Source organism: Mytilus trossulus, chromosome 7 (assembly GCF_036588685.1).
Source record: "Mytilus trossulus isolate FHL-02 chromosome 7, PNRI_Mtr1.1.1.hap1, whole genome shotgun sequence".
Lineage (NCBI taxonomy): Eukaryota > Metazoa > Mollusca > Bivalvia > Mytilida > Mytilidae > Mytilus > Mytilus trossulus.
The window spans coordinates 374839-390347 of record NC_086379.1 but is presented as its reverse complement, the minus strand read 5'-3'; the positions used below and the strand labels follow the sequence as shown (position 1 = coordinate 390347).

The window sequence follows — 15509 nt, the reverse complement described above, 5'->3', positions numbered from 1 at the left end:
AACATAAGGGTAAAATAAATATAACAAGATGTGGTATGAGACAACTCTCCATCCAAGTCCCAATTCATAAAAGGAAACCCTAACCCTAACCCTTTATAGGTTGAAGTACAACATTGAATATGGATCTTTTACTCACACCGAACAGCAAGCTATAAAGGGCCCATAAAAATGACTTTTGAAAACAACGGTCTCATCTTTATAGAAACCAAAAACAACCTTATCAACAAATGACAACCACTGAACATCAGGTTCCAGACTAAGAACAGTTTCAAACAAATGCTAGTTTTGTCTAATATTTTGAAAACTGTTACTAGTAGTGAAAATTTGATGGAGAAAAATGTAAATAGATATAGGAAGATGTGGTGTAAGTGCCAATGAGACAACTCTCCATCCAAATAACAATTTAAAAAGTTAACCATTATAGGTTAAAGTACGGCCTTCAACACAGATCCTTGGCTCACACCGAACAACAAGCTATAAAGGGCCCCAAAATTACTAGTGTAAAACCATTCAAACGGGAAAACCAACGGTCTAATATGTTTTAGCTGTACAAATAATCCATGTTGATTGCAAAACTGTAGGACAACTTATAGGAGTTATTGCCCTTAAATGACAAATTTTATCAGTTTTATCTTTTTGCTTATTATCTTTCAAACTATGATAGATATAGAGAAACTTTAAAATGCAACGATTAGCAAAACATGATCATACCACATCTTTCTGATATCAACAAATAATCCAAATTTTGAAATCAACTCTTTATTAGATATATTGCCCTTTGAGGAAATCGTACAACGATCTACATACTATCAAGCCAAATTTTGCTTATCTAGTTACATGTAGTAGAATTTCACTCTTTCAAGGAGTGATTGCCCTGAAATTATGATTTTTGTCAAGCCTGCAACTTTTGTTGCAGAAAGCTCGACATAGCGATAGTGATCCGGCAGCGGTGGCGTTTGCTTACTTCTTAAAAGCTTTATGTTTTAGTAAGTGGAAGACCTGGATGCTTCATACTTTGTATTTAGATGCCTCATGTTACGAACTTTCCGTCAGTCACATGTCCAATGTCCTTGACCTCATTTTTATGGTTCAGTGACCACTTAAAAAAAAAGTTTAGAATTTTTGTAATGTTGAATTCTCTCTTATTATAAGTAATAGGATAATTATATTTGGTATGTGCGTACCTTGCAAGGTCCTCATGCCCGTCAGACAGTTTTCACTTGACCTCGACCTCATTTCATGGATCAGTGAACAAGGTTAAGTTTTGGTGGTCAAGTCCATATCTCAGATACTATAAGCAATAGGGCTTGTATATCCGGTGTATGGAAGGACTGTTAGGTGTACATGTCCAACTGGCAAGTGTCATCTGACCTTGACCTCATTTTCATGGTTCAGTGATTATAGTTAAGTTTTTGTGTTTTGGTCTGTTTTTCTCATACTTTATGCAATAGGTCTACTATATTTGTTGTATAGAATGATTGTAAGGTGTACATGTCTAGCGGGCAGATGTCATCTGACCTTGACCTCATTTTCATGGTTCAGTGGTCAAAGTTAAGTTTTTGAGTTTTGGTCTCTTTATCTAATACTATAAGCCATAGGTCAACTATATTTGGTGTATAGAAATATTTTATGATCTATATGTCAGTGGCGCAGGTTTTCTTTGACCTTGATCTCATTTCCACGGTTCATTGATCATGCAGTGTTAAGTTTTTGTGATTTGGTCTATTTTTCTTAAACTCTAAGTAATAGGTCAACTATAATTGTTGTATGGAAGCATTGTTAGCTGTATATGTCTGCCTGGCATGGTTCATCTGACATTGACCTCATACTCACGGTTCATTGGTCTTTGTTTAGTTATCTTGGTTAATGTTAAGTTTATCTGACAGTTTAATAAAGCTTTATACTTAGGACTATCAACATAATATCAATGATTAGTAAAAAAGGCGAGACATTTCAGCGTGTGCACTCTTGTTTTTACTTATTTTCGAGTATTTGCGTTTATTTTGAAAAATATAAAAGACAGGTAGGTACTAATTACAATAAAACAAGATCTATCAGAATACCAATATGACAGAAACCATTGACTGACCACTTATAGTAGTTATTGCCCTTTGAAGACGATTTTCTACAAATTTTGATTGATTCAACTATAACTTCAATTTTTTACAAGGGAGCAATTCAGGCTTATTGGAGGAACTAAGCAATTTGTCAACTTTATCGTGTATATTTATCAGGTGTAAGGAGTGATTGCAAGATTTGCATTTGCGTCTGACCTTGACCTAGTATTCATAGTTTAGTGGTCAAGATTTATTGATACATTTTTGTAGTTTTATTTCTCAGGGGCAGTGCGCTATAGCTATAAGTCAACTATATTTGTTGCACGCATCTGTCTGGTAGGGGTAATCGGACCTTATCCCCATTTTCATAAATCCTTTATGAGTGCTTTTGTAATACATTGATCTGAAAGATTTTTCAAACTAAAATTCAATCGTGATCAGATGTATTATATGTCTTTGCCATGATCAATAAACGGTAGGCGACGCATCTCACCGTGTGCATGCTCGCACTAATCTGGTTGTTTTTCTTTCGGATATTAAACAAACAACAAACAAAACAATCATAATATTAAACGGTTATGCAACATCGGTTTGATCATACATCATTCTAAGGAGTATTTCCGCATGTTTCTTTTTTATAATACCTCCACACCGCATGTTTTGTGCTGTCAAGCTTAAAACTAAGAAACAGGTTGATTGTAGTCAGTTTATCATGGTTACATTTAACTAATAGACCTTAAACTACCCATGCGGCTCTCGCAGTGTTAAACTTTTTTCTTTTAAGAAATCTTTTAATATAGAGCGCTGGATTTTATACTTAATGTTGATTTTAAAATGAGGTTCCGCTAAATTATACTAAGAAGTTGTTTGGGTATCAGTTAGTCAAAGAATTTCACAGTAACGCCGAGCTTGTCAGTTTGATATACTAAGAGACAGAATGTATAATGGACCTAAAGGGATCTTATAATGAAAACAAAAAGGTGGTGTTCGTCATCTCAGAATCATCTTTTGATGTGAAATAACTGAACATATAAGATGTCTGCATGTTGATTCATATTTACGAATGATTTCCTTGTACTGATGATAACATTTAGTAAATATAGGTCTTTGTTGAATTAATGCTGAGTTCACACGTAATTCTAATTCGATTCGCATTAACTAATGCCTCGTTCACACTGACATTTAATTCGAATCGAATACGAATCGAATTCGCTTATCACGTTCACACACTTTTAAATTTTTAATTCGAATTGTTTCGAATTTTATTTAAAACTAATTCGAATTAGTCAATTCGCATAAGAAATACGTGTGTGTTAATACGAATTTAAAGCTAACGTCGTTTGGACAGTAAAACGAATTTCATGCGCATTGCAATTCGAATTAGAAATGACGTTTGAACGGTAAAACGTTTCGAATGCGAATTAAACTAATTCGAATTAGTTAATGCGAATCGAATTCGAATTACGTGTGAACTCAGCATAATTCGAATTACAATGCGCTTCAAATTCGCTTTACTGTCCTAACGACGTTAGCTTTTAATTAAGAATTGAATGCTTCTTTTTGTAAATTTATTGGGTGGTAAAATCGTTGACCGAAGTACATTTTGTATGAAGCGCGGAAGCGCTTCATTCTAAAAATGTACGCACGGTCAACGCTTTTACAACCCTATAAAGTTTCAAAAAGAAGTATTCAATACTTATAATTACATTTTTTTAGCTAAAATCATGAAAACACGATTTTTATCCAGTTTTATTTAATTCACCTGTGCACTTTTTTGTGGGACCTCGTGTCATCATGCATGATAAATGTTATTGTCTGATGCAATTGTTTACGGAATAACATGTTAGCCAATCAGAATAACGTATTATAATGAAACTTACATCTAATGTAATTATTTAAAATTAACTAAAACGCATTTCCATTGCGAATTATAGATAATGCGAATTGGTGAATTCGAATTAAAAAAAAAAGAAGATAGTGTGAACGCGATTAGCGAATTCGATTCGAATTAAATTCGAATTAAATGTACGTGTGAACGAGGCATAAGTCATGAATTTTAAAGCATAACAATACAGAAACAAGTTTGCAATAAGTGGTGCACAGTTTGTTCCCATTAGAATTGACATAGCCGGACCAAAAATGTCATCTAGTTAATATTCAAGGGCTGTCATAGTATTAAAGCAGGTGCAATTGACATAGTTCTTTTGTTTGTTGTTTTTAAAAATTTACCTATTAAAAAGAGTTTGAACATATAGTCGCATTCTGATTTGTGTTGATTTTTCCTTAATTAGATTATGAGACAAAGTGGTTTATAGGGTAGACAATTCAAAACTTTGAACAGATTAGAAACAACCAATATAAGCATGCATTTTATCAAGTACTTTCAACGAAGTTTTAATACTTCAAAAGTAATTAATTCCACTATCTTCAAAGGCCCAATTTGAACAATTTATTACCCGGATTTTTATTGTACCAAGTGAACTAGATAGTAGCAATTCAGAATAAAATGAGAGTCATCCTCGATGACTTTGCAGGTTTTACACAGCATTTGTATTCATATGTTAATGTGACTGTCATTTTCTATTTTAAGATTTTAGTCCCTTATGAATTTAGTTCATTCTAATGTATTTGACATTTGTTTGTATGAAATAATCGAATATTTTTGTCGGTTTTTTCTCCTCATTTTTCCAGACTTCTGAACTTAGAAGACCACCCCAACCCCTTAGTATTTTTTTTTTAAATTAATGAGATACCATGTGTTTTACTCTTACTGCTTTCAATGAAGATCCATAAGATGGCGTTGTTCTATATTGATAATCTCAGTAAGGAGAGAAAATGTTTGGTAAATATAATAAAGACTGGTTTACAAAATTTTTTCATATAGTTCTGCATGGTTGTAAATTGAGAACATATAAACTTTTTAAACATACTTATAACACTGAGCAACATTTGCTCTATCTATAGTAAAGGATCCTACAAATTAATGTAAGATACAGTCACAGAAAATAATTATATTCATAAGTACGTCTGAGTCAGTGACAACCCTACAACAGATGTATCCATCGGATCGCCATCAATGATGGTGATACATGGCTGTGTACATAATGTATATATATACAACTCGTCTAAACATCAACCCAACAATGTTAGATCTGTAAATTTGCTTTCGCAAATTTTTGGTTCTTCCCTCGCCGGGATTCGAACCCATGCTACTGTGATATCGTGACACCAAATCGCCTGCACTGCAGCTATATACATATATACATTGTGTAACGTTTTTCGTTTATTACATGCATCACTGGGTTTTATGATCATCATATAATTGGATTAATTACTTAGCCGCATTAACTGTTATAAAGTAATCCCTTACAATCTATGTTTATCCTGAGACTACTATAAGGTTTATCACCTTCAATTAGATTGTACTTGTTAAATGTCAAATCAATCATGTTAATCAGCTGGTGCCCCTTTGCTAAGTTTATACAGGTGTCTAGGTTGACCTTAGCTTTGGTTGACCTTAGCTCCGGGCTCCGGGCTCCGGTAATATAGCTCCTGTAGAATATTTCTTTGTTCAGAGTCATTTAACCATATTATAATTGAGATAATAGAGTAGTATAAAAGAGAGAAATAGTTGTAGATACGATATATGCCGACCGTGCAAGGGCTGTATAGCCAGTCAAGGTCGTTAAAAACTTCCATTTGTTGATACGATATACGATATACGAGAGGAGACGATTTTGTTTACGAGAGGTGTATACTTACGATTTATGATTTACCACCGTATTGTTGAGCCTGCAGTTTAGATGTTGTAAACTTATATTACTGTTACATTTAGTTTGGATTTTGAATAATACAGTATTGAACTTTTAATCGACTTTGTGTTTATGTTAACTTGCAAGACTTCGTTCAGACTATACCAGGATCCATTTATTTATTTATGTGACCAGGATTCCCTTAATCACGCTACCAGTAGATGAAAAATGGTAACCCTGTTTAAAGAGTATACTTGGCATTTGTCGTTCCGTGTACGAGTGAAACTTAGACACCCAACAACACAACACAACACAAGAATACACACTTTAGTTTAAGTCCTCATACTTAGACTACAGTTGCATCACGGCAAACTAACCACTAAAAACTCTTTTTCGTCACATTGGTGGCAGTGGTGGGATTCAAGTTGTATCACGACAAACTAACCATTTAAACACTTTTTCGTCACAATATGTTTAAAAAAACCAATGTGTGAAATTTTGTTGCCAAAACCTGCAATAACATTTTAACAAGTAGAAACAGTATTTTATATCATTAACTATTTGTAGTCTTTCATCAAATGAATTATTTTAGAAATATAGATATGTATTTTAATAGTCTCTCATAACTCTTTTAGGAATAGCACTAAATATATTTTAATTGTATATGTTTACTGTGTATTTAATTATATAATTGTATATGTTTACTGTGTATTTAATTATATAATTGTATAATGTTTACTGTGTATTTAATTATATAATTGTATAATGTTTACTGTGTATTTAATTATATAATTGTATAATGTTTACTGTGTATTTAATTATATAATTGTATAATGTTTACTGACTGTGTATTTAATTATATAATTGTATAATGTTTACTGTGTATTTAATTATATAATTGTATAATGTTTACTGTGTATTTAATTATATAATTGTATAATGTTTACTGTGTATTTAATTATATAATTGTATAATGTTTACTGTGTATTTAATTATATAATTGTATAATGTTTACTGTGTATTTAATTATATAATTGTAGCTTGTTTTAATTAAGTTGTACTACGCTGTATGAGACTTAAACAATAAACTATTGAACAGTATTAAAACAGTATTAAAACAGTATTAAAACAGTATTAAAACATTTGGCTTTTCTACTCTTTACACAAGTATTCCACATTCCAAACTAAAATACAAATTGAAAGAGTTGGTATTACTTTGCTTCATAAAAAGAATGGCCAACGTAGATACAAGTATCTTGTCTTAAGGAGGGATAAATCCTACTTTGTAAAGGATCACTCTGATTCAAACAAACAAATTTCTGAAACCGATATTATCAAGATGCTTGATTTCTTGATTGACAACATATTTGTTACGTTCGGAGGACGTGTTTTTCAACAGACTGTCGGCATCCCCATGGGAACAAACTGTGCCCCTGTACTTGCCCACTTGTTTCTTTATTATTATGAGGCTGACTTCATGCAGGAACTTCTTAGGAAGAAAGATAAGAAGTTAGCAATATCCTTTAACTCTATACTTTCCACTACATAGATGGCGTTCTTTCACTAAACAATTCAAAATTTGGTGACTATGTGGAACGCATCTATCCCATCGAATTGGAGAAAAAGGATACTACAGATACAGTTAAGTCGGCTTCATATCTTGACTTACATCTAGAAATTGACAATGAGGGTCGGTTGAAAACAAAACTTTACGACAAAAGAGATGATTTCACCTTTCCAATTGTGAACTTTCCATTTCTAAGTAGCAACATTCCAGCAGCACCTGCATACGGGGTATATATCTCCCAATTGATAAGATATTCCCGTGCTTGCATTTCCTATCATGATTTTCTTGATAGAGGGTTACTGCTCACAATGAAGCTATTAAACCAAGAGTTCCAAATGGTGAAGTTGAAATCATCCCTTCGTAAATTTTACGGACGCCATCACGAGTTGGTTGACCGTTATGGAATAACCGTTTCACAAATGATATGGGATATGTTCCTTACGTCGTAACTACAATCCCCTTCCCTTTCATGAATGTGACCTACCGAATTAGACTATTTACCGGATTTGTAATCACATTGCAGCACGACGGGTGTCACATTTGGAGCAGGATCTGCTTACCCTTCCGGAGCACCTGAGATCACCCCTAGTTTTTGGTGGGGTTCGTGTTGTTAATTCTTTAGTTTTCTAAGTTGTGTCATGTGTACTATTGTTTTTCATTTTTAGCCATGGCGTTGTCAGTTTGTGTTAGATTTATGAGTTTGACTGTCCCTTTGGTATCTTTCGTCCCTCTTTTTTTGAATCTGTATCTAAACTCTTGATAAGTCACAAATGTTGCAACCCAGCTATTTGAAGGGGTGTCCATTCATACACTCGATGAAATAAATCATGTCCAAATTCCAATTTTTCATATAATGACAACAGTTTAAATTCAAATTTAACATCAGATTCTTTTATTTAAAACTAAAAGATATAATCAGAGAAACCAAAAACTACCTGTTTATTGATTCCTCCTTTCACATATCTATCATACTGATTGTAAAATGATTTATCCCATGGAGAACAAGAGTTGTCTCATTAGGATTCATACCACATCTTCTTTTAATATCAAGTCACATTTTCCTGTACAAAGAGGGATAACTCTATTGTTTTCTTGTACAGTAAACCAATTACAATGAAAGTTCCCACTATGAACTTTACACTCACTGGCTTCCGAAGCTGTAAAAAAAAATCCTTACAAATATAGATTTATTTCGTCGTCAAGCCATTGTTCCATTACCAAACTATCTATTCTACTTACTAGTACACGTAATACAATAAAAAAACCGGCCATTAAAATGTTCCAATAGGGCCTTTGAAAATAGTGGAATTAATTACTTTTGGAGTGTCCAAAATTCGATGGAATCACTTGATAAAATGCATGCTTATATTGATGATTTAGAATCTGTTCAAAGTTTTGATTTTTCTACTCTATATACCACTTTGCCTTTTTAATCTAATTAAGAAAAAATTCACACAAATCAGAATGCGAATATATATGTTCAAACTCTTGTAGGTCATTTTTTAGTAACAACAAACAAAAGAACTACTGTGATAAAGTAATCCACGAAAACCACGAAAATTGGTACCCCACGAATAAAAGTACTTTCACAGTATTTTTGTTCCGGCTATGGAGATTCTGTATATCGTCAATTCCAATGGGGACAAACTGTGCACCACTTATTGCGAACTTGTTTCTGTATTGTTATGCTTTACAATTTATGACTAAAATCAGCAAAGAATCATCAAAACAACGTTTGATTTAAAAGTTTAATAATACTTTTAAATATTTGGATGATATATTAGCTCTGAATAAAGACGACTTCAGTATGTATACTAAAGAGAAGTATCTTGCCGAACTGGTTGTATAAATAAAGCTAATAATTACAATGATCACTGACCTTTCCTAGATATCTATAACTTTAACGGGAAGCTTGATACCAAAATATATGATAAAAGGGTTGATTTTAATTTTTTTTTAATTGTTAAAATCATCCATTTTTAGGTGGTGAAGTTCCTTTGTCACCATCTTATGGTGTTTATGTATCTTCTGTTCGATTCGCTCGTGTATGAAACAACGTATTTGCTTTTAACGAAAGAAATCTCGGTATTACTGAAAAATTATTACACCAGGGTTTTCAATATTACAAACTAGTTTAGTATGACGTCCATTTTCACTGAATTAGTACACATTTTTATTTCGAGGACGGCTGAGGCCCACCTCCATTTGCATTAACAACTATAGGTCACCGTAACACCTCAGTCAACAATGAGCAAATCCAATACCGCATGTAGTCGGTTATATAGACCCCGAAATGACAACTGTAACACAATTCAAACAAGAAAACTGACGGCGTCATTTATGTACCAAAAATTATCGAGAAACAAATATGTAACACAGCGTAAACAAACGTAAACTATTCAATTATATACAGGCTCGTGACTTTAGGTAAGCACATACACACAAAATGTGGCGGGTGGTGTTAGCGGGGTTTAAACCCTCCTGTTAACCTGGGACAGTGGTGTAACAGTACACAATAAGAACAAACTATACAAATCAGTTGAAAAAAGCTTAACGGATGCAAATCGAAAAACATAGTCTAATAAAAACACAAAGTGGATGTGGCCGGGTACTTGTAAATCCAAACAACATAGAGACAATACTAAATAAGTACAGATCTGAGAGTACACACAATTATTGATAGCTAGTTCAAAACCCCTAACCACCAAATTCATGCATCTAATATAAAAAAAGAAGATGTGGTACGTATGATTGCAAATGAGACAACTCTCCCTAAGACTTAATTATCAATCAGTACACATCCAACATCCAATTGGATTTAGTGAAAAGAAGTAAAAAACAGTCTTGCCCATTATCTTTCAAATGAAAAATTGTTTTCTTTTGGTTCGGCCTCGGACTCATACATTAAACGCCTTCATACAACGCAAACATTCCTAAATCATGAAAACTGATTGCAATTTTCCAACTGTCGTAACTAAAATACTTCCCTTTCTGCTAATGTTTCCTAGCGAATAAGACTAATTACCGGGTTTGAATATACTGACTGGAGCAACACGATGGATGTTACATAGCTACTTACCACCAGGAGCACCTGAGATCACCTGACTGGAGCAACACGACGGATGTCACATAGCTACTTACCACCCGGAGCACCTGAGATCACCTGACTGGAGCAACACGATGGATGTTACATAGCTACTTACCACCAGGAGCACCTGAGATCACCTGTAATTTTTTTGTACAGTTTGTGTTACCCAGTATCTAGTTTTCTGTGTTGTTTGTACGATTGTTGTCTTTATCTTTTTAAGCCATGGTGCTGTCATTTAATTTCTAACTGAAGAGTTTGGATATCATTATCTTTCGTGTCTCTTTTGTATATTTTTTTATAAATTTGTGTTAAAATGCTTTCAACATCTAGCCTACATATGTAGTGCTAGATAGCATTTTGCTTTCATGAATATGCTGTGTATTCTACCTATTGCTAATGCCGGGATATGCACTTATTCTGAATTTACAAAATTAATTATAGAAAATCTGAACTTCTGCATAACAAGGGATTTTCATATTACTACTTTTAAAATCATTGACTTAATAAATTATTAAGAATGATCGAAGTGTTATCAATTTCCAGTACAACGAGTGCACATTATTTGAAATAAACCTTTTGTATAATCAGAGACATATAATACAATTGTATTATATGTCTCTGGTATAACTAACTAATAAATGTATACGTTTTCGTATTGACAGTCATGCTATATATCAAGGGTTTTTCGTATTGACAGTCATGCTATATATCAAAGGGTTTTCGTATTGGCAGTCATGCTATATATCAAAGGGTTTTCGTATTGACAGTCATGCTATATATCAAAGGGTTTGAATGGGTTCACAGGACTAAAAAATAAAGAAGCGGAAAATGGGCAAAACAAAAAATACAGAGAAACATTGCGTTATAATAAAGAATAGGGAACATGGCTAATGAAAATATATAAAAGAATTTAAATAATGAAGATCATCCAAACCTTTTTATCTGTAATGGTTATCCCGGGGATATAATTTGTTTGTCCTGCTAACTTCGTCTCTTGCAGTTTGTGATAAAAAAAAATCGTCTTCGTACCAATGAATTGTTTATATAATAAATCCTATATAAACAACGCTTTGTTCGTGCAAAAGAGAATGCCCCCTTTTTTGCTCATAAAAAAATATTAAAAAAGGATTGGCGTGCAATAAAGAAGAACAGATAAAATGGACAAAAACAATTAATTGAGAAAAATAGCCTAAAAATCAAGGAATACAGAAATGAAGTAAAAAAAAAACCCTTGTCCATCCAGACCCTCAGACTATAACAATGTCCATCCAGACCCTCAGACTATAACAACCTTATCATACGTCTCAGTCATACGTAGTACAGTTTTTTTTTTCCCATAAAAAGATCAGTTAAATTTCAAAAAGCTGTTAAAATATTACCCCATCAACAAAGAAAATATCAATAAATTCCAGTTATATTATTGTGCTTTATACATGTCAATTAGTTGTTTCTGCTTATGTTACATGCAACCAAAATATAATAAGCAAGTTAATTGGTTTTATTGAGGGCACCTGCGATAAATTGTATATTCCATTTATCTCCCTTTTACTTATGTATAATTATTTTTTACAATGTAATAGTTTGAATGCATATTTTTCTATATTTTCCAGTCGTAATTTATGAAACACTCCTTTGTTACACATTTGTTAATAAATGGTGCTTTGGGTATTTACCCTAATCGATAGATCAAACAAAACACTGTGTATTGCAAACTATGTCAATGATTAGTGGGTCAGTAGGTTTTTACACACAAGGTTGACCTTTGACATAGCTTTATCAGGTTAGAATACTTTCGTATCTTCATAAAAATGGAAACATTCACACAGTTGAATATTGTTTAAATATCATTATTTAGCCATAAGTGTTATATAAATATTTTTACGCGTGAAAGGCTGAAGATTTTAGATATCTCCCCACATTGATTGGTCAGCGGAAGGATATCAAATCAGGAAGCCGCCATAGCGAAATAGCGACATACAAAATGTAAACTGAAATTTGTGTCATTTATTGAATTTTGTCGTTTTGTTTACATGTAATAATGTATTGTTATCATCAATGAATTTATTTTTGTTTAGAAAATGCAGTGACAAGGATATTATCATTCGCTGATTGTGTCGAAAGACCTGTTGACAATTTTTCTTGATTTCAAGTTTCAACTGTTTTTGTGAAAATGGATTTTTTAAAAGGTCTTGTCAGTAAAAACAAGAGACGACACAAAGTGGACGGATTTGATCTAGATCTGACATGTATCCTTTTTACAGCATAGAGTTTGTAATAGGTATGAAGTGTATCACATAAAGTTATGCAACTAAATACATGTACATGTATGCTGCCCCTATTTTTTCTTACTCTGTGAAAAACGAACGTAGAGGGACAACAAACATATGCTTTTATTGTCAATGATGTCTAAAGGAGGCCAATTGAGAGTTATTTACACAGATTTTTAGTATCAATCAACAGAACAATTTGAAAATCCTACATATAACGATCGTTATTTCGGATTCTGAGAGCATGGAGAGAAACCTAACTTGACGAGGTTAATGGTAATCCTTATGATTGTCCTTACAGAGATTCCCGTTACCTAAAATTATCAACCTGCACAATCGCTCTGTAATTGTAGTTTTACAGCTACATGTATGATCCATGAGTATGACATAAATCAGCGACTTCACATGTACAATGTTGGAGAAGTTATCCGCAACTTTACAATCTGTTAGAAAAGGGTGGTAAAGAGTTAAGTTCATGCATTCTCAGCCTTTTTATTATGCATGTTTTCATGTTTTGGCATTTTATTTCTTGTGCTTTTTTTCCCTGATTTTTACTTTCCGTGCAAGTCCCAACGTTTTTTTGTGTTTTTAATTTCACGTGTTTCCATATTCAGAACCCACCTTTACCACTCTCTGAGACAATATTATCATCAACATGCCCTTTACCGTCAGGTGCCAAAAGATCATTTCGGCAACTTTCAGCATAAAATGTAGTTAAAATTTTATTTTGATTCATCAAAATGTCCGTATTGTGATTTGTATTAGGTCAGAAATAATTATCATAAATAGCGTCATTTCTCAGAAATAATTTAACGTGATGCGTCATTATCAGGATTATTGTGGAAATTAGAGTGTGTATTTTATCATTATGCACAAAAATAACATTGTAACATCAATTTGCAAGAATTTTTACCTTCACCGTTGGAATGTACTATGTAGGCCATTAAGACACCCTTTTTACTTCATTGTTTTATAAAGGGCTAAAAGAGGGTGAAAAGATCAGAAGTAGCATGGTTAACAGGTCATCAGATTTCGCTACCAACTTTAATTGGCAATCATCCCAGACCCCAATTTTCTTTTTTATATTTAACTATTTTTTCATAAATAAAAAATCCTCAATTTAAGTTCAACTTGTAATCAGAAAAAAATCCCTTCCTTTAGCATACATGTATTTAAAAGTCTTCATCATTTTTCATCAAATGTCAAAGCACAATTTGCCAAAGTGTTTTTGCGTCCATGATTGAAAATAAACAATGCCCAGCTCATATAAAATTGAGAATGGAAATGGGGAATGTATCAAAGAGACAACAACCCAACCATAGAAAAAACAACAGCAGAAGGTCACCAACAGGTCTTCAATGTAACGAGAAATTCCCACATCCGGAGGGGTCCTTCAGCTGGCCCCTAAACAAATATATACTAGTTCAGTGATAATGAACGCCATACTAATTTCCAAATTGTACACAAGAAACTAAAATTAAAATAATACAAGACTAACAAAGACCCGAGGCTCCTGACTTTGGACAGGCGCAAAAATGTGGCGGGGTTAAACATGTTTATGAGATCACAACCCTCCCCCTATACATGTGCCTCTAGCCAATGTAGAAAAGTAAATGCATAAAACTGTAGTAAGCTGGGGAACCAAAGTGTGCTGGCAATCAATCTAATTAACGTCCATGACAGCTTTCACTCAATTTGTTTGTAGATCTGATTTTAGTCCAATAGACTATTTTCATAGTACCTGATCATGACTTGGTAGCAGGATGGGTAACCAGTCTAAAAATTATATAATCCAGAGTGAAAAGTCAGTAATAAAATGTATGAAAATAGTCTATTGTCTGGTGATGAACACTAGTGTATCAGCCAGGCTCAAGGAAAGTACATATGTATATATAGAAAAATGTGTGTGACGTGAATTCAGAATTGGTGTACATGTATTAGAACATATCTGAAATGAAAAGGTATACAACAATTTGTCCTTAAAAAAGATTTTTCAGTCCGACTTAAATCTAAATGATCATATAGCATGATTGTTGGACAAATGCTCAGAGACAGTTGGGCACAGCTGACTGCCAGTAAATAAAACAAAATCTTTACAGCTTGCTACATTTTTGTATATTAACATTAACAGGTGATTAAAAATAAAACCAGTAATTTGTAAACCTAAGAAAAATACAAATTAAACCTGAATTGGGTCATTTTGTCCTGTAACTTTCCATCTTACAATCTTGGGTGATACCTGTACCCCGCTTTATCAATATAATACCCAAACTGGTATTGATTGACAGTAATAATGATAGAGAGATTAGGAAGTCTTCAAACCCCAGTTGGGTCAAACTAAAGACTGTAAAATTGGTATTTGCTGCTATTCCGCTCAACAGTGTGGCAGATCCATTATGCAGCGTGGCAGATTAAAGTGTGTCGAGTACAAAGCAGGGCTAATATTCATTTGACATTCTTAAAGATTAGCATGTTCTGGTCCTGAATATGCATATTAATTTGTCGCTTGATTGTTAAGCATAGCTAAATATAGTCAGCCATTTATAATTGAGCCTTTGAAAATTCTTATACATTGTAAGGAACCACTAAAATATATGTCAAACTTTGTAGTTTTATTAAGCTTTATATCCATTGGCGTGATTAGGCAATCATTGAATTTTTTTATGCCCTACCTACGATAGTAGAGGGGAATTATGTTTTCTGGTCTGTGCGTCTGTTTGTTCGTCCGTCTGTTCGTCTGTCTGTCCCGCTTTAGGTTAAAGTTTTTGGTCAAGGTAG

General features: G+C 33.2%; 1 protein-coding gene across 3 annotated transcripts in view; it reads left to right on the top strand.

Annotated features, from left to right (window-relative positions):
- The first annotated feature begins 12225 nt into the window (after positions 1-12225).
- Positions 12226-15509, top strand: part of LOC134724452 (phosphatidylinositol 3,4,5-trisphosphate 3-phosphatase and dual-specificity protein phosphatase PTEN-like) — a 36251-nt gene continuing 32967 nt past the window's right edge. The window contains exons 1-2 of one of the 3 annotated variants that reach the window (XM_063587467.1): positions 12226-12244; positions 12540-12710. In XM_063587467.1, coding sequence (XP_063443537.1) covers positions 12635-12710 — 76 coding nt within the window. In that variant the 5' untranslated portion in view covers positions 12226-12244; positions 12540-12634. Of the gene's footprint in view, positions 12245-12308; positions 12711-15509 lie in introns of those variants that run through there. The other 2 variants (XM_063587466.1, XM_063587465.1) reach the window with 2 other exon arrangements.